This window comes from Mastigoproctus giganteus, chromosome 12 (genome assembly GCF_048544385.1).
Source record: "Mastigoproctus giganteus isolate SK-2022 chromosome 12, ASM4854438v1, whole genome shotgun sequence".
NCBI lineage: Eukaryota > Metazoa > Arthropoda > Arachnida > Uropygi > Thelyphonidae > Mastigoproctus > Mastigoproctus giganteus.
In genome coordinates, this window is record NC_143586.1 from 2,162,845 (window position 1) to 2,183,903 (window position 21,059).

Sequence of the window (21,059 nt, forward strand, 5' to 3'; positions counted from 1 at the left end):
CCTTGTAAGAACTCCTCATATGTGAATGTAGACACAATGTACTTATTCAACTTGGTAGCAGCCTGAGCAGGATCATCAACAGTTGAACCATCATTATTAAGTGGATCTCAATGATTCACACCCTTCCTTCCTTCCTTCCTTCCAGTCTTTACGTAAGAAAAGAAGCTCTACTATTCTTTTTTTTTTTTTTTGCATGCTTTTACAAAGATATCTCATAATCTGCTATAGCTTGCTTAACACCTTTTGTGACTTGATTGCAGGCTAGTTTATATCTACCTACAGGCTTCTGTATCATCTGATTATTTACATGCATTTTTCTTCTCCGCAACGATTCTGATTAGTTCATACACTGAACAGTATTTCTTAGTTGGTATGAAAAGCCTAGCAACTTCTATGTTTATTTCCAAGAATGTTTCCCATATAGAATTTGCTGATGGTAACATCACCAGTTGTTCTCACTGTAGTTGCCTTTTCAAAAACAAAACCCTTCCCTTTACCCTTATTGGTAGTTACATCTTTAAGTAAACCTCACATTAATACACTGCAATCACTACCACTTAGTGGTTGTTCTAGCTTTATGCAGGAATAATTACTGCTGATAATCTGGTCAAGGGTATTATTCTCTCTCGTTGCCTCTCTAATATGCTACTATAGAAAACAGTCATCCATGAAATCTATAAAAGTCTTGCTGGGGTGTGTGACCAACCCACAAATTCTAGTGAACATCTGGAAAGTTAACATCCTCCATTATAAGATATTCTGATTTACTGGCCCACTCTATTTCTCTGTATAGCCATTTGGTATACTTATCACAGTCATTAGCCCCATAATGCACTCCTGCTCAGTTTTGTTTTCCCATAACTTATATCACTCCAAACTGACTCAACCCTGCATTGGTCACCCATGTCAACTGGATGCACTGCCTTAGATTTTATGGCTTCTTAACTAAGAGCATAACACCTTCCCCCACCTTCTGTCCTGTCCATTCTTTCTGTACACATTGTACTCCCCAGATTCAAATTCTGCATCCCTTGTCTGAGTGACACCACATTATTATTATTATTATTATTATTAGCCATATGGTGCAAGGAAGCCTGAGGGTTATGCTGCTGCATCAGCTAAAAGAAATTTCTGAGTTTCCCTGAGAGAGAGAGAGAGAGAGAGAGAGAGAGAGAGAGAGAGAGAGAGTCAGTCAGTCAGTCAGAAGTAGAAGGGAATCACCAAAAAAGAAAAGAATAGCTCAGGACCCTGGCTGTGCCAAACCCATACTCACAAGATATGAGCCCCTGGGGTGCATTTCTGATATCTCCACATTGTTTACATTTAATGACTTGACCAGCACTTCAATAATTCATCAAGGTTTCTGTATCATTTGGACAGGTAATGGGATTTTGTCAATAATATACAGAAACTTTGCTAGCAGGGATAAGTGAACTTTTTTTTTTTTTTGACCGATGCTTGCTTTCTTGCATAATTTGCAATTTCTACTACTATCATTTGATAATTTATATGCATGTTTTTTTCTCTGCCATAAGTTCCATTAGTTCATGTGACATCCATTTAGGTCTAAGCCTTGAACAGTATTTCTTAGTTTGTGTGAAAAGCCTAGTAACTTTTATGATTATTTCCCTGGATGCTTCCCATTTAGAATTTGATGTTGGTAACGTCATTAGTTGTTCCCACTGTATAGAATTTAAAAACTGTCTGAAAATGCTGTAGTCTCCTCTACAAGATCAAAAAACAGTTATGTTTACTCTTGATGGTAGTTTCATCTTTAAATAAATCTAACCTCAATATACAGTGCCACCTAGTGGTTATTTTATCTGCAGGTTGTTAATATGTGAATAATCACTTCTATTAATCAGATCAAGAGTATTGCTCTCTCTCTTGTTGCCTCTCTAACCTGCTGCTGCTGTAGAAGGGTTATCCAATAAATCCACAAAAGTCTTGCTAGTCTGTGAGTGACCAATCCACAATTCCTGTCAATATCTGGAAAGTTTAGATACCCTATTAGAAGTCATTCTGATTTACTGGTACACTCTATTTCTCTGTATAGTTGTTCATTATACTCATTACAGTCATTAGGCCAATAGCACATTCCTACTCTTATTTTTGCTTTCCCAGTGCCAAATTGACTCAACTTTGCCACTCCATGTCAAGTGGATGTGCTGCCTTACATTTTATGTTTCTTAATTAAGAGTATAATCCATACCCCTCCCCCTCCCCTCCCCTTCTGTCTGTCTTTTCTGTACCAAGCAGGAAATAAAAGCACTAAGTGGCAAATTGCGTGCACACATAAAAGGTAACAAGAATTGAGATTAAATATAAAGGCTTAAATTAATGGAAGAAGAAAGAAAGCAAGAAGCCAGACATAACTTACAGTTCTGGGATAATTCCCCAGGCTGCAGCTATGAAAGATATCAAACTCAAGACAAAGAACATAGTAAATAGATGAAGACAACAAGAAAGTAAATGAAAAGACACAGAAACTGACAGTGACTTTACAGTGATACGTTACTCATCACTAGGAGAAGTCATTATCATAGCACAACACAAAGGCACTGCAATAAAGAAAACTAAGTTTACACAGAGAGAAAGAAACTAAACTTCAAGGAAAGGTACAGCACAGGCAAAACCAAAGGAGACAAAAGAAGAAACTCTAACCACAGGAAATGAGTAGGAAGCAAGAATGACGAAGCAAAAAAAATTGCATGGGAAAATAAGAAGGGGGACCCCCACCGACTTATTAGAGCCACCATCACAAATTTTAAGTCCACAGTAACGTCTACCGACCAAGACTACTAAAAATCTATTGAAAGGGAAAGAACAGATCACTTCAACCCAAAGAAACAATAGAATAAAATTACCACCAACTACTGACGATTATTGCTGACAAGAACAACACAGGGATAAGCAGGATGTAATAAATAGAGGATGCTGATGAAGCACAGCACCATTCTCCACTGCTGGTCCTGGTACGTAGACCAGGGCAGGGTTACACACTAATCCTGCCCTGGTCTTCATTTTTTCAATGGGGAAGCATTCTATGAGTTTCCATCTGTTTAGCCCCTTTCTCCCAACCCCATCTCTACATTATATCTTACACCTTTCCTTCTGAATTAATATTCAGTTACGGATTCCCTCAATGACAAATTGCACTGGATGCATCTCCATAAATGTACAGTAGGTGGCCTGCCTCCTCGTGGGAAGGACTGGTGTGGGGGTTCAGGTGATTACTCCCCCTAGTGGCCAGTCCACAACAACAACAAGACATGGCACTACACTGCACAGACTAGCATTGGCACCACACATGACATGCTTTTCCTTAAGGCTGCAGCACAGAAGATACAGCAGCTTTGGTAGTAGGGAACCCAGGTTCCTGCATACAATTTACACAAACACCCTTCCTGTACATGTACTCCCCATATTCAAATTCTGCATCCCTTATATCTGAGTGACACCATGTCTCTGATATCCCTACAATTTGTGCATTTCATGACTTGATCAGCACTTCAAATTCAAGAAATTTATTTACTGCATTGCTGTATGTTCTTACGTTTAGTTACCTTAATAGGGCATAAATACATATAACTTTGTGCTGAAATTGAAATTTTATTGAAATTGAATTGAAATCATGACCCAGACCAGAGCAGCAGAGCAAAAGGCTGAAGCCAATGGTAGTGCTATGGCTCAGGGAAGGGGGGGGGCAGTTGACTGCTGAATCACAGCCTTTTAAAATGCACTGCTTGCTTGATGTTTGTGGAGCAATCTGGACATAATACGGGACATGATATTGCCGAGGGAAATGTCTTTGTGTGTGCGTGATCTAAGGAGTGGAGGAAATCAGTCGACAACTCAGCGTTGTTATGGGCCTATATGAGAGCTTGAAGGACAGGGTGGATGCCCTCGAAGGATCTAAATCGAGGGGCCCATCAAGCTTTCAGCTGCGCACATCAACGTCAGAGCTTGCACTTGATCATCACTTAACACAGCGGCAACCCCAAGGCAGAATGCATTGGTCCCACAGAAACTAGAACCAAGGTAGTTGTTGATGACTCTATTTTCAAGGAAATGGGGAATGTGGTATGTAAATGGATAGGTGGAACAGGACCAGGGTATGTCTACCAGAGGCAAAGGTTGATGAGGTAGAGCGGATATCATCTTTTAAGGGCACAAAAGATGATATTGTTGTGCACGTTGGCACTAATGATATTAAGAGTAGGAGACCGATGAAATTACTTAACAAGTACAAGTCACTGTTGAAAAAAAAAAGCCACGAATTAGGGTTGAATTTGAAAGTGTCTGCAATTCTGCCCAGACATGATAGGAGGGAGTATATGATGAGAGACTTGTCGATCAATTTGGCCCTGGAAAGATTGTGCAAGGCTCAAAGGGTAGAATTTTTTTCAGCTTGGTCTGTACTTGTTAACAGGAGAGACTGCTTCTACAGGGATGGGATACATTTAAATAGAAAGGGTGCAAGAATATTTGCATGCTATCGAGGCAGTGTTAGGTGGGTCGGAAACTGCTATATTGGGGGGAATACAAGGACTAATAGATTAACAGTAGCCACTGGCAGAGGTGAAAGTGATTTTTGCACCGCTTCTATTGGAAGGAGCAGCAGACTGAAAAATAAGATGCAGGGTAATTCTGAGACTGCTGGGAGTCATTGCAGTACAAGTAAACACATGGGTTGTGTTAGGGTAGCTAAGAATAGGAACAGGTGCATGTATACCTGCGTATACACCAATGCCAGGAGTTTGGTAAATAAATTTGATGAATTTGAGGTATTGCTCAAAACATCAAAGGCAGATATTGCTGGGATATCATAGATATGGTGTCACACAGATTTAAGAATGCAGAACTGGAATTTGGGGAGAACAATGTGTACAGGAAGGATAGGCAGGATAGGAAGGGAGGGAGGAGGAGGGGTTATGCTATTAGTTAAGGAACACATGAAATCCAAGGAAGTGAAGCCAGTCGACATCACTGGAAGTGCAATGTCGAGTCAGTTTGGTGTGACATAAGCATTGGGAGATCAAAATTGAGAGGAGGAGTGAGTTATAGGCCTGCGAGCTTCCTTGGACTCAGTGGAAGTACCCATGGACTGGAGAAGTGCAAATGTGACCCCAATTCACAACGAAGGATCAAAGGGCGACACAAGTAATTATAGACCTGTTAGTTTAACTTCTGTTCCTGGAAAATTAATGGAGGCACTGGTTAAAGAAGCACTGCAGGATCATTTAGACAAGACTTCAGTTATAGCTCAGACACAGCATGGTTTTGTTAAGAGGAAGTCTTGCCTGACCAATTTGATTGGATACTATGATGCAGTCACAAAAGAACTGGATGCAGGGAATAACTTTGATATTATATACTTGGATCTTAGAAAGGCTTTTGATACTGTTGCACATGGAAGACTGCTACACAAATTGGAGCAGTGTGGCATTGGAGGCAAATTGCTGCTATGCATAAAGGGGTGGTTGAGGGGGAGAAGACAGAGAGTGGTAATCAATGGACACTGCTCATCGTGGACTAATGTTATTAGTGGAGTCCCTCATGGTCCATTATTGTTTTCTGTATTTATAAATGATATTGATGATGGTATATCAAGCTTAATGTCCAAGTTTGCAGACGATACGAAGGTTGGGAGGGTTGTCAAGGACACTACTGACACTATGCTACTGCAACAGGATCTGGAAAGGTTGAGCAGATGGGCTGAGAGGTGGCAAATGAAGTTTAACATTGACAAATGTAAAGTACTGCATATGGGAAACAGCAACCCCAGAGCAACGTATCAACTCTGTGGTACTACACTGACAGTGGTAGAGAATGAAAGGGACCTGGGGGTGGTTGTGCAGGCAGTTATGAAGTTTTCTGAGCAGTGCAGATGGGCTGCAAGAGTAGCTCATGGTGTATTGTCGATGATATATAGGAATTTTTCTAGAAGGGATAAGGAGGTGATTATTCCCTTGTATAAGGCAATGGTCAGGCCACACCTAGAGTACTGTATACCGGCCTGGAGACCTCATTTCAAGAAGGATGTAGAGCTGCTGGAACGAGTACAGAGAAGGGCAACAAGATTAGTGAATGGAACAAAGGGATGATCTTACGAAGAAAGGCTTACGTTTTGCAAATTACAGTGTCTGGAGACTAGGCACCGGCGAGGTGATCTGATAGAGGTGTATAAAGCCTTGAATGGTTTGAGCATGCTCAGTGCTGATTGGATTCTTCTTCTTGCTCAGAATAATCACCTGAGAGGGCATAAATTCAAATTGAGGAAAGACATTGCCTTTAGCCAGCGGGTGGTTGGTTGCTGGAACAGACTTCCATCCCTTGTCGTGGAAGTTGATAGCCTAAATAAGTTTAAGGCTCAGCTGGACAGGTATTTCGAACAAACAGAGGGGTGAAGTGGAAGTGGTTATTTTTTATTTATTTATTTTATTTTGGCTGATGCTGCATAAGCTTGCTTTCTTGCATCAAATGCCTCTACTAATGCTAATGCCACAGTGAGTATAATAAGAAACTGTACAGTGAAGTAGAGTGGGCCAGCAAATCAGAGAGTTTTATAATGGGGGATTTTAATTTCCCAGATATTGATTGGAATTTGTGGGTTGGTAACTCACAAATTCCAATCATCCAATAAATCCACAAAAGCCTTGCTTTTGTGGATTTATTGGATGATTGTTTTCTACATCAGCATGTTCGGGAAGCAACTAGAGGGAGTAATACTCTTGATCTGATTATCAGTAGTGATTCTTCATGCATTAAGAATATGCAGATAAAGGAACCACTAGTTGCCAGTGATTACAGTGTGCTGAAGTGGGATTTACTCAAAGAGGTAACTACCATCAGGGGTAAAGGGAAGGGTTTTTGCTTTCTTAAAGGCGACTACGGTGGTCTGAGACAGTATTTAAATTCTGTATTTTGGGACCAACTGATGATGATGTTACCAACAGCAAATTCAAAATGGGAAGCATTCAAGGAATTTATCTTGGAAGCTACTAGGCTTTATATACCAACTAAGAAATATTGTTCAAAGTTTAGGCCTAAATGGATGTCAGATGAACTAATGAGACATGGCAGAGAAGAAAAATGCATGGGATACATATAAATTAACATGTTACACAGAAGCCTATGATTGATATAAGCTGGTCTGTAACCAAGTCACAAAGGCGATTAGGCAGGCAAAGACAGATTATGAGAAATCTTTTGCAAAGTATGCAAAGAAAAACAGCAACGAATTCTCTACCTATGTAAACTCTAGAAGGAAAGGGATGAATCAGATTGGTCCACTGGATATTGATGGTTCTACTGTTGATGATCCTGCTCAGGTGGCTAACAAACTAAATGAGTATTTCGCATGTACGTTCACACAAGAGGAGTTATTCGGGGAGGGGAATGCCAGAGTTGAATTAAACTCTGGCAGTGAGCTAAATAATTTTGTAATAAATGAGAGCAAAGTGGAGGAGAAATTGTTGAGGATAAACATAAAAAAGGCACCCTGGGTTCATGGGATCTATACAGTTATATTAAAGGAGGCAGCAAAGGAAGTAAGCAAAACCCTTAGCCATAATTATGAGAGCTTCTTTGGACTCAGGGGAGGTACCCATGAACTGGTGATGTACATATGTGACCCCAATTCACAATGGAGGATCAAAGGGCAACACAAGTAATTATAGACCTGTTAGTTTAACTTCTGTTCCAGGAAAATTAATAAAGGTACTGGTTAAAAAAGCACTGCAGGATCATCAGTTATAGCTGGGACACAGCATGGTTTTGTTAAGGGAAATTCTTGCCTGACCAATTTTACTGGATACTATGATGTGGTCACAAAGGAACTGGAGGCAGGGAATAACTTTGATATCATATATTTGGATCTTAGAAAAGCTTTTGATACTTTTGCACATGGAAGACTGCTGAACAAATTGGAGCAGTGTGGAATTGGAGGCAAATTTCTGCTATAGATAAAGGGATGGTTGAGTGGGAGAAGACAGAGAGTGGTAATCAGTGGACACTGCTCATCATGGACTAATGTTATTAGTTGTGTCCCTCAGGGTTCATTGTTTGGTCCATTGTTGTTTTCTGTATTTATAAATGATAATTGATGATGGTATATCAGGCTTAATGTCCAAGTTTGCAGACAATACGAAGGTTGGCAGGGTTGTTAATGACACTAATGACAGTACACTGCTGCAACAGGATCTAGAAAAGTTGAGCAGATGGGCTGAGCAGTGGCAAATGAAGTTTAACATTGACAAATGTAAAGTACTGCATAAGGGAAGCAGTAATCCCAGAGTAATGTATCAACTGTGTGGTAATACACTGACAGTCGTCGAGAACGAAAAAGACCTGGGGATAATTGTGGAGGCAGATATGAAGTTTTCGGAGCAGTGCAGACGGTCTGCAAGAGTAGCTCGTGGTGACTTGTCAATGATATACAGGAATTTTTCTAGTAGGGATAAGGAGGTGATTATTCCCTTGTATAAGGCAATGGTCAGGTTACACCTTGAGTATTGTATACAGGTCTGGAGGCCTCATTTTAAGAAGGATGTAGAGCTGTTGGAACGAGTAGAAAGAAGGGTAACAAGATTAGTGAATGGAACAAAGGGGTGCTCTTATGAAGAAACGCAGGCACCGCCGTAGCCAGGTGGGAAGGAGCAGCAGTGCGTAGCACACGCTTCTTGATTTAGACCGGGGTTCGAGTCCCTCACCACCAAATATGGAGGATGCGGAAAGGTCAGGGAATGACCACCGCATATTCCTGGAGCAATATGGCCTTAGTTGCTAATGCTCCAAATAACAAACAAACATTATGAAGAAAGGCTTAAGTTTTGCAAATTACAGTGTCTGGAGACTAGGCACCGGCGAGGTGATCTGATAGAGGTGTATAAAGCCTTGAATGGTTTGAGCATGCTCAATGCTGATGGGATTCTTCCTCTTGCTCAGAATCACCTGAGAGGGCATAAATTCAAATTGAGGAAAGACAGGTGTAGGATAGATGTGAGGAAATTTGCCTTTAGCCAGCCGGTGGTTGGTTGGTGGAACAGACTTCCATCCCTTGTCGTGGAAGTTGATAGCCTAAATAAGTTTAAGGCTCAGCTGGACAGGTATTTGGAACGAACAGAGGGGTGAAGTGGAAGTGGTTATTTTTTATTTATTTATTTATTATTTTTTTTTTTTTGGCTGATGCTGCATAAGCTTCCTTTCTTGCATCAAATGCCTCTACTAATGCTAATGCTAATATCTAAATATATTCTTGGCATAAGTTTATAAAACTTCTTAAGGACATCAACTTCAATTTTATCAGGGCCCAGTGACCGGCCTGTATTTGCACAGTCTACAGCCCAAACAACTTCCTCCAAAGTAAATATTTCTTCTTCATAGGAGCAGAAGAATCCTTTTTGCGAGATATAAGACAAGACTGAGTTTTAGAAGGATTGAAATCAACTAAGTTATCTTTGCCCCCACTTGATAATTACCTGAAGATTGGCATTTAAGGAATTGGTAGTAGAGTTTCGAAAATTTCAAGCTGATTGAGCAGGGCAGGTTTCTCAAAATGGAAAGTGGAATGCAGTGTGCTATCATCGGCAAAACTATGGATAAGATTTCCACTGAATGGAAGAAGGTCATTAATATACAACAGGAAAAGAGTGGGGCAAAGAACTAAACCTTGGGGGACACCAGCATTAGTGGAGAAGTTAGAAGACAGAGCCATCTACCATCACCCTCATGAGCGATCAGAGAGAAAACTGGATAACCAATTACAAAAAACAGTGGGCAAACCATAAGACGGAAGCTTGTTTAGAAGACCTTTATGCCAAACACAATTGAAAGCTTTTGAGATGTCGAGAGCAACTGCTTGAGTTTCACCGAACTTTTCTATTGAATTAGTCCATAAATCGGTAACATAAGCCAGAATATCACCAGTGGATCGACACTGGCGGAATCCATACTGGCGATCGTAGATCAGACGGAAGATTTCTAGGTAGTTTAAGAGTTGGCGGTTAATTGATTTCTCCATTACTTTAGAAAGAGTAGAAATAATTGCAATGGGACGATAATTGGATGGGAGGGATTTGTCACCCTTTTTAGGAACTGACTGGATATGAGCAAATTTCCAAGCAAAAGGAAAAACACCTTTGGAATAAGAAAGTGAAAAAAGTTGGAAAAGAACAGGAGTAAGTTCAGGAGCACAGGTTTTGAGAACAATTGGAGAAATACCATCAGGACCTGGGCCGACCGGGCTAGCCGAGTGGGTAAAGTACCTGCCCGGCAACCCAAAGGTCGCGGGTTCGATTCCCGCCTCGGGCTTGGATCAAAGTACTGCAAAAACCTTGGGAGGTGCAATATGGCCACAGAAGCCGATGCGCCAACAACTACCACATCAAAAAAAAAAAAAAAAAAAAAAATCATCATCAGGACCTGGAGCTTTCTTAGCATCAAGATTCGTCAAAATCCTTCTGACATCCTTTTGATGGAAGACCATAGGAGGCATTGAATGGAGCATGTTGGGAATGGTGGGAGGTGTTTTACCAAGATCATTAATACATGAGTTGGAAGAAAAATGGGATGCTAGCAGGTCAGCTTTATCCTTGGCTGAATTGACAACAGAACCATCTGGTTTGGACAGAGGTGGGAGCAGAGATGGGCAAATGTTGCGGCCAATAGCTTTGGCAAGAGACCAGAATGCTTAGCTACCATTCGGGCAAGAAGCAAGTTTTCTACTCTTAGCCTGTTCAAACTCTAGTTTGGACTGATTAATAACTGCTTTACAATTGTTGTGAGCTTTGGTGTAGGCAGAAAATGAAACTGAAGAATTAGAAACAAGCCAATTACGATATGCAACGTTCTTCTCTTGAATTATTTTCATTACTGTTGTTATTATTTGGTTTTTAGGAGCATTAGCAACTAAGGCCATATTGCTCCGGGATATGCGGTGGTCATTCCCTGACTTTTCCGCATCCTCCGTATTTGGTGGTGACGGGCTCGAACCCCGGTCTAATCAAGAAGCGTGTGCTACGCACTGCTGTTCCTTCCCACCTGGCTATGGAGGCGCTATTTTCATTACCTATAGTACAAAAAAAAAACATTGGCTGAGTACTTCTTGTTAGTCAAAATTTTAAACCATGGATCTCGAGATCCTTGCTCTTCAACAAAAATTTTCCAACTACTTATCTTAGCATTACTGACGGTGCAAACATATAACTTCCTGTGCTGCGTGTTACAAATTGCCATAGCGGTTTACAAGTTCTAAATCACCTAACACCCTGCATCTTTGATATTTTCTTCTTAAACTTAGTCTCTTTACGAATTCGAATTAAATCTTCATTCCACCAGAAAACAGGTCTTGTTACAAAACACTTTTTCTTCATGGACACTTTATATGATTTTATCAATATATCAGTGTCCACATGAGTTGAATTTAAGCCAGTCAACACAAGGTATTAAGTCTAAGTATTTTTCATTAAATTTACTCCACATAGCATTTTTAACAAGAAATCTACTTATATCATGCATGTCTCAAATTCCATCTTGTGCATGTATTTTGAAGGAGATGCTGTGATGGTTGCTGGTTGTATATCCTTCTAGCACTTTCATATTCCTAATATTATTCTTAACTGCACCAGTAGCTATAGTTAAGTCTGCCAAAGCTGGCAATTATTTCACAACATATAATGTTCTTGCTACTAAAGGTCATCACATTTGTAACAACTAAATCTTGAAAGCGTACAATAATGCAGCCATTGGCTTATCTCCTTCTGATATTATCTTATATCCTCTAACTTGTCCGCAGACTACATAAGGCTCCTGCAAGAGGGCAACCACTATATTATCTCTCTCTCTCCATTATGTAATTTAGTTGAGATGCGACATTTTTCGCATGTTGCGCATTCAACTGCAAAACTCTAAGCTCACTAGCCATAATTAATATATTTTTCTTATAGATCTCCAATGCTTTCTTATATTCAGAACGTATCTTATCAGCTAGTGCATGAGCAGCCACAACTTTATTCCTCTTACAATTATAGCATACTGGGTGTGATTATGATTTGGGCAGAGGACACAGCCTCTCCTTACAAAATTTTGCTACATGTCCAAATGATAAACATTTGTAACATTGAGTTACAGGATATATTTCTCTAAATCTACATGCTGACGTGCCTATAAACAATCTTGACATATTCTTTATCTTCAACCACAATACTGAAGCCAACTGTATGACATGATTCTCTGTCTGTGAGTTCTTGGTCTTATTTACTGATAATATTTCGATACTGTCCATATGCTTCTTCTCTATCACATTAATGACCTTAAAATTCTTCAACTACAGTTGTTTTAAAAAGTCATCTTTTGTTATCCTATTCTCTACATCAAATATCACCACTTTACACATAATAGACTTAAGCACAGTATATCTTAGCCCCATACTCTGTATTTTCGAACATCCTTTTAGTTTTGCAATGTCGTCGTCAGTCTCAGCCTCTGCAATCACACCGCGGTCTCTTATATGCCTAATATTTCTTACACACACTGATGACAACATAGGACTCACTTCCTTAAGCATATCAGCCTTGATCTCCTCACTAGATTTATATTGATCAGTCGTTGCCTTTATTATCATCACCTTTGGAACTATTACACCAGATTCAAGTTCTTTTCGAGTTACTGCTGCATAAGTTTCTTGACACACTTTTTCTGACTTTTCCTTCACCTTTTCTTTTAACATTATGTTCTCCACTTGTACATCTTGCGCTTTGGCTTCCAACTTGCTTGATACTAATACTCGATACTGAAAAAGAAAAAAATTATAAATACATATATATAGTGTTATAACTGCATTGGGATATACATTTCGGGTTATAATTTTGTACTGAAATTAAAATTGAATCGAAATCATGACTCAGACCAGAGCAGCAAAGCAAAAGGCTCCAACTAATGGGAGTGCTGTGGCTCAGGGGAGAACCAAGGAGGGCAGTTGCCTGCTGAATCACAGCCTTTTAAAGTGCACTGCTTGTTTGATGTTTGTCGAGCAATCGGATATGGGACATGATATTGCCAGGGGGGGGGGAATGTCTTTGTGTGTGCATGATGTAAGGAGTGTGAGGAAATCAGGTGACAACTCACCATTGTTATGGGCCTATATGAGAGCTTGAAGGACAGAGTGGATGCTCTCAGAGCATCTAAATTGAGGGGCCCGTCAAGCTCTCAGCTGGCCACATCGATGCCAGAGCTTGCACTTGAACATCACAGCGGCAACCCCCAAGGCAGAATGCGCTAGTCCCACAAGAACTAATAGGAGTCACTGACAACTTCTGCCAGGAGCAAAGGTTGATGACGTAGAGCAGATATCATCTTTTAAGGGCACAAAAGGTGATATTGTTGTACACGTTGGCACGAATGATATTAAGAGTAGGAGACCGGCAGAATTACTTAACAAGTACAGGTCACTGTTGAAAAAAAGTCTTGAATTAGGGTTGAATTTGAAAGTGTCTGCAATTCTGCACAGACATGATAGGAGGGAGTATATGATGAGAGCCTTGTCGATCAATTCAGCCCTGGAGAGATTGTGCAAGGCTCAAGGTGTAGAATTTTTCTCAGCCTGGTCTATGCTTGTTAACAGGAGAGACTGCTTCTACAGGGATGGCATACATTTAAATAGAAAGGGTGCAAGAATATTTGCTGATGCTGTCGAGGCAGTGTTAAGTGGGTCGGAAAACTGCTATATTGGGGGGGAGATACGTGGACTGATAGATTAACAGTAACCACTGGCAGAGGTGAAAGTGATTCTTGCACTGCTTCTATTGGAATGAGCAGCAGCCTGGAAAACAAGATGCAGGGTATTTCAGAGACTGCTGGGAGTCATTGCGGTATAAGTAAACACATGGGTTGTGTTAGCGTAGCTAAGAATAGGAACAGGTGCATGTATACTTGCATGTACACCAATGCTAGGAGTTCGGTAAATAAATTTGATGAATTTGAGGTGTTGGTCAAAACATCAAAGCCAGGTAATATTGGGATAGAGATGTGGTGTCACACAGATATAAGGAATGCAGAACTGGAATTTGGGGAGTGCAGTGTGTACAGGAAGGATAGACAGTATAGGAAGGGAGGAGGGGTTATGCTATTAGTTAAGAAACACAAAAAATCCAAGGAGGTACAACCAGTGGACATCGCTGGACAGTGCAGTGTGGAGTCAATTTGGTGTGACATAAGCACTGGGAAATCAAAATTGAGAGTAGAAGTGTGTTATAAGCCTAATGACTCTGATGAGTATAATAAAAAAACTGTACAGGGAAATAGAGTGGGCCAGTAAATCACAGTCTTATAATGGGAGATTTTAATTTCCCAGAGATTGACTGGAATTTGTGGGTTGTTAACTCACACACTACCAAGGTTTTTGTCGATTAATTGGATGATTGTTTTCTATATCAGCATGTTCGGGAGGCAACTAGAGGGTGTAATACTCTTGATCTGATTATCAGTAGTGATTCTTCATGCATTAAGAATCTGCAGATAAAATGAACCACTAGGTAGCAGTGATCACAATGTGCTGAAGTGGGATTTACTAAATCAGGTAACTACCATTAGGAGTAAAGGGAAGGGATTTTGCTTTTGTAAAGGCGACTATGGTGTGAGAGAGTATTTAAATTCTATACGGTGAGACCAACAGCAAATTCAAAATGGGAACTATTCATAGAATTAATCTTGGAAGCTACTAGGCTTTACATACCAATTAAGAAATATTGTTCAAGGTTTAGGCCTAAATGGATGTCAGATGAACTAATGAGACATGTGGCAGAGAAGAAAAATGCATGGTATACATAATGAGTGACATGGAAGCCTACGACAGATAACTGTCTTTCCTCAATTTGAATTTATGCCCTTAGAGGGCATAAATTCAAATTGAGGAAAGACAGTTGTAGGATAGATGTGTAGAAGTTTGCCTTTAGCCAGTGGGTAGTTGAAGGTGGAACAGACTTCCATCTTTTGTTGTGGAAGTTGATAGCCTAAATAAATTTAAGGCTGAGTTGGACAGGTATTTGGAATGAATGGAGGGGGTGAAATGGGAGCCGTTATTTTTTGGCTGATGCTGAATAAGCTTGCTTTCTTGCATCGTATGCCTCTACTAATGCTAATTAAAAACCAAGGCTCAATAACGTTGATAACTGGTTAAATATATACAAAATGTTAAGGTGCAAGGAGCTCTCAAGCTCAATCTTAAATAGTACAATTCAAATATATGACTTCAAAAAACAGATTGAAATAATCTCGTAGCATAATAAACATTTGTCTCTAATGCTATCATTAATAAAAAAAGAACAAGAAAAATCAGCCTTTCAAATTATTCTGGATAACCAAAATTCTACTATATTAAAAATAAAAAAGAAATAAAGAAAAATGTCAATCACTTTAATGTAATTTTTTATTCATTTGAATATCTTACTTTGTTATTTTTTTATGGAGACTTCCATTTTGTATTGTTTTTAAACTATTTTGAATGGTAGTTTTTGTGGGGTTGCTAGTTTATATTCCATTTGGAATCGTGCTTTTTATATAGTTTTTTTTTTTTTTTTTTTTGTCTTTTAAGAGAATTTTACACTCTGTACTGCCAATTGCTTTTCCTGAAAAAAAAGTCACTTTTATCATTCCCTTTAGTTTCATCTAGGTGTTTCTCCAGCCCATCCCCAAATTTATATAATTGTCTAGTCGTATAAAATTAGGGTAAGAATTCTATAAAATGACGGCAGCAAACTTGCTTCAGTAGTTAAAGACCCTTAGGCCAAAAGAGAATTTTCTTATATCTTGTCTGCAATTATCCTTCCTTCATTGACTTTGAGTATAAGTTGACCCTTAATTTTAGACTTCAGGACGTCAGAAAATATGTTTACTTGCATGTACACTAATGCCAGGAGTATTGTAAATAAACTTGATGAATTTGAAGTATTGCATCATCAAATGCAGACATTGTAGGGATAACAGAGACATGGTGTCACTCAAACATTAACGAAAAGCCCCCATCAGGCTTCAGGACATAATCCCCTTTATACTTATAATTACTCCCCATACAAGGATTCGGGACAAAAGCTTGCTTTTTTCTTCATCCCCCTACTAGATATATGCTATTTCAATACCTTTATAATTACATCTCACCCGGATGCAGCAGTTCCTGAAGAACCCCAGGTAAGAAAATTCTTCTGCTTTAAAATGTAATATTTCTAAAATTCAATATTCCAAAAATAGCCTATACTATCCTTTTTGGGAAAAATCCACAAAGTTTATTTTTAAGCCATAATGAGAATGCAGATCCACTACAAGGAAAAATCACAATAAACTATTAGCATTTGTCCGACTTTACGAAAATTAACAGGTCTCAAATACTGAAGTTGTCTGTCCAACTGTTTAATAAAGTTTCGAGACTTTAGGACTTTTACACTATGTCATATATCAAAATCAAACACACGATGGTGGGTCAATAAAGAATCGCCCTGACCTAGCTGCAGAGGTGCTAGCCCAGAGGTTCCCAAACTTTTTCGGTTCACGGTGCCTTTACTCTCCCAGTAATTTTTTCACGGCACCCTTAGGCCAAAAATAATACCTAACACAGTGGTTTTTGACCTTTTAATATATACCTATATAATAATTTTATTCTTTATATAGAGTTACTAACTAGATCGTATGTATAGCTTAGCTTAATTTTCAGCACTCACCTCATAGAATCCGCTTAGCTGGTGGAGGGTTTTACCACATATATAATGGTTATAGGATTCTAATACTTTACAGGGATTATGGGTTTAAATAGAGTTACTAAATAAAGTTACTAAAGATAAAGTTACAATAGAGTTACTAAATAAAGATCAATTATAGATCACCACAAAATTGAAAAGATACGGTACAATGGATAATGTACCATACCTTTTATATTGTACTCTGTTTTTTTATAATGAAATAAATATAAATTTCAAAAAAAAAAAAATAATAACTTTAAGTAACTTAAACCCAAATTACATTGCACTCCGGTTGGAAACCACTGTGCTAGCCTGTTGATTCTTGGCACAGGTTTTAGTCCTTCTCTACATAGCCACCATGGAGATTTACACATTTTTCCCATCAATGGATGAGGCTATGGATACCATTTTTGTAGAAGTGGTGAGGTTGATCTTTGAAACATGACTCTGTTGCAGAAATGAGTGTCTTGTCGTCAGGGAAGTGGGTCCCCTGAAGAAATGATTTGAGGGAAGGAAACAAGAAGTCCGATGGTACAAGATTGTGTGAAGAGGCTGGATGGTATTTCATATCCAAAAGTAGCCACTTGTGTTGTTGTAATTTCAGAAGTGTGAACTGGGTCATTGCCTTGAAGCATTCTCACACCTTTGGACAGCATGCCATGTCTACATGTTTTGATTTTCTCCTGTAATTTCGTGAGTAAGTTGGCATAATAGGCACCTATAATTGTTCTACCTTTCAGCAGCTAATCAGTCATTATTATGCCTTTTTCATCCCAAAACGCTGTCAGCAAGACCTTTTCTGCTGACACTTGGATCCTTGCCTTTTTGGGAGGTTGGGAACCACGATGTCGCCATTACATGGACTGCTTTTTACTTTCAGGGTTGAAATGGTGTATCCAACTTTCATCCTGAGTGATTAGACGAGAGAAAAAAGTCTTCCTCATTTTTTTGGCACAGGGCTAACAACTCTTGTGATTTCTGTTGTCGATCAGCCTTCTGTAAGCCAGTCAATAATCGGGGAATCCATCTTGCACTCAATTTCTGTAAATGGAGTTGGTCATGAAGGACTGTTTCAACAGAGCCCACACTAATCTTCACCTCCAGGGACAATTCATGCACAGATATTCGGCTATCTTCCATGATTAATGACTCCACTTTTCTGATCTTGCTGTCATCAATGGCTGAATGGGGACGACCTGCAATGGGCTCAGATTCTACCGATGTCCGACCACACCTAAACTATCTATGCCAGTGCTTCACAATGCCATAGGATGGGGCTTCATCCTTATATACAGCAGTCATCTCCTCATGGATTTCTTTAGCAGATTTTCCCTTCAAGAACAGATACCGGATTACAGCTCTGGCTTCAACTTTGTCCTTGATGCTACTTTGTCACATGTTCAGCTCTGTAAGAGAAAAACAAATTAAGACACAGGGCTGAAATTTTACACCTTTAGTATGGAGATATGATGATGCTACACACAAAATATCATGACTCTGCGATATATAGAAATAGGTGAGGGCGATTCTTTATTGAACCACCCTCATATGGTTGATTTGCCAGATTTTTTTTGGCTAGGGGCCACTTTACTCAGTAAATGAAAAAATGAATGAATGTCCATGCTCAGCTTAGGTTTAGCATTTGCTGCCTTTGCACTAGAGTACTTCCTCTTTTTTTCCGATTTTCTGCCTTCTTATTTCCATTTTCATGCTGTTCTATTCAAGATATATATATATATATATATATATATATAGGCATCAGTCCTTTCTAAAATTATATAATGGGAGGTTTACTGTGTGTGTGTGTGTGTGTGTGTGCGCGTGCCCCATTTGTTTTAATTAATTTAGTTACTATTTCATTGAATATATATATTTAAATTTGTTTCTATCTGTAGACCAATCTCTGTAATACAGCTATTGACAATCCAAGTAGACAAACTAAAGAGATGTTAGTTGATTATATTCTTCAGTTTATGGATACAGACACTCTATGGTAAGTGACAGTGTAGAGTGAGTTTTGCTGTTGTCTTAGTTTATGCAATACCTGCATGATATGTTTGATTTTGTGTTAAGGAATTAAATACAGTGGAATATTGAAATAATGCACTTCATTATGCTGCAGTTTCGTTGTAACTGCATACACTGAATAGTGTACTTTTTAATATTAGCTAGCATTGATTATTTAGAATAACTCCTATTTAGAAGTTTAGACAAGTTCAAAAAGTATTATTATTTTATTTATATATATTTTTTTCAGCTTTATAAAATCTAAAAATGACAAATGCTTGGCCCTTGTTTAATGTGTGCAGTGAATGCATTATGGTAGGCTGTTTTTTTGTAAGAACTGTGGTCTGAGTAATTTCAGTTCTCTAGTAAGTTATTGAACATGCTTGCGAACTGGAACAAACAATCCCACATCCTTCTAAGTAACTTCCCTTTCCATAAATAAAATCAAAACAGTGCAAAATAGTTTTCTAAATTCTAAAATAAGTGTATTGTACATTACTGTATGCTTACATTAAAGCTAGTGGAACATGGGAAGGACTTTTTATGGCTGTAAGATGAAATTTTTGTCCCATGCAACTAATAAAGGATAAACCAAGTGAATGTTTTCTTTTGTAGTACTGTGATTTGAAAAAAATATGCCATTAAAGTGGAGAATAAATTTTAAAACCGATGAATGAAATTGAGTTTAAAAAGAAGGTTGCATTAATAATAAATAAATGGCAATTTATTAATAAGGGCTAAATCAAATATATGGCTAAATCAAAATGTAAATTACTTGTGGCATTTAGCATCAATTTTCATATATAGCATAACTTTTTTTTAATTTGAGACTTCATTAGCAATGAAGTCTCAAATTAAAAGCAACAAATTTCAAAGGATTTGTCACTCCTTTTAGTAATATTCTTCTGTCAAGAGACTATGGATAGCATGAAGTGAAATGTATTGGGTATGGCAGGAAGTGGTTTACTAAGATTATTAATACAAGAGTTAGAAAAAAAATAGGATTCTAGTAAATTGGCTTTATCTTTAACTGAGGATGCAATAGAGCTGTGAGGGTGTAACAGAGATAGGAATATAGATGGATAAAAGTTGCAGCCAGTAGCTTTGGCAAGAGACCAGAATGCTTGACTGTCATTTGGACAAGAAGCGAGTTTTTTAACCTTAGCTGGTTAAAAATTAAGTTTGGTTTGATTAATTAGCTTGTTAACAGCCGTCACCAAGCTAATACAAATTACATTTGCTCACTGCAATACACAAGAAACTGTGCCTTGCATGAGCATGTCAAGATTCACACTGGATCACCAACATGTGGAAATGTTGTGCCTGGTCTGATGGATCTTTTTCAACTCTATCATGCTGATAGGTGTATCTGCACTTGGAGAAGACAGCATAAAGCTGGTTTGTGGAAGCACTGTTGGTGTTCAGCAGGCTGTAGGCAGTAGTATTATAGTTTGGGACTGCGTTCATGCCATGATCTGGGTATTCTGATCACCATTATTATAACTCACGCATTCACCAAAGTTTTGTGAATGATATATAGGAATTTTAAATGGTTTGAAAGCAGGGACAAGGAGTTACTATCCTGTTGTACAAGGCAATGGTCAGGTCACCATGAATTCTGTGTACAGGTATGGAGGCCTCATTTTAGGAAACATGTAGAGTTGCTAAAACGAGTACAAAGAAGGGCAACAAGATTGGTTAGGGGAATGAAGGGGGGTGCTCTTACCAAGATAGGTTTAAGTTGTGCAAATCGCAGCGGCTGGAGACTAGGCACTTACGAGGTGATCTGATTGAGGTGTATAAGGCCTTGAATGGGTTGTGCACGCTGAATTTTGATGGGATTCTTCCTTTTGCTCAGATTTAGAACCTGAGGGAGCATAGACTCAAATTGCAGAAAGACAGTTGTAGAATAGCTGTGCGGATATTTGTCTTTAGCCAGGTGTATAAGGCTTTAGGATTCTTCCTCTTGCTCAGATTAAGAACCTGAGGGGCATAGACTCAAATTGAGGAAAGAGTAGAATAGCTGTGAGGAAATTCGCCTTTAGCCAGCGGGTAGGATATTGATGGAACAAACTTCCATCTGTTGTTGTGCAAGTTGATAGCTTAAATATTTAAGGCTTTGCTGGACAAGCATTTGCATTGAATACCTGGGTGAAATGGGAGGTTTTTTTTTTTTTTTTTTTGACTGATGCTGCATGAGCTTGCTTTCTTGCATCGTATGCCTCAACTAATGCTAATGCTAATATCTACAAGCATTAGTGATATATGCAAATCTCCCCCCAGATATTTGTGCCATTAATCATCTGTTAAATAGTAAACACT

At 38.8% G+C, this 21,059-nt stretch overlaps 1 protein-coding gene across 1 annotated transcript in view; it reads left to right on the forward strand.

Annotated features, from left to right (window-relative positions):
• l(2)k14505 (ATP synthase mitochondrial F1 complex assembly factor 2 homolog l(2)k14505) overlaps nt 1-21,059 on the forward strand; it is a 149,795-nt gene that overhangs the window by 34,672 nt on the left and 94,064 nt on the right. The window contains exon 3 of the mRNA XM_090386193.1: nt 18,626-18,723. Within this exon, the coding sequence (XP_090242319.1) occupies nt 18,626-18,723 (98 nt within the window). The remainder of the gene's footprint in view (nt 1-18,625; nt 18,724-21,059) is intronic.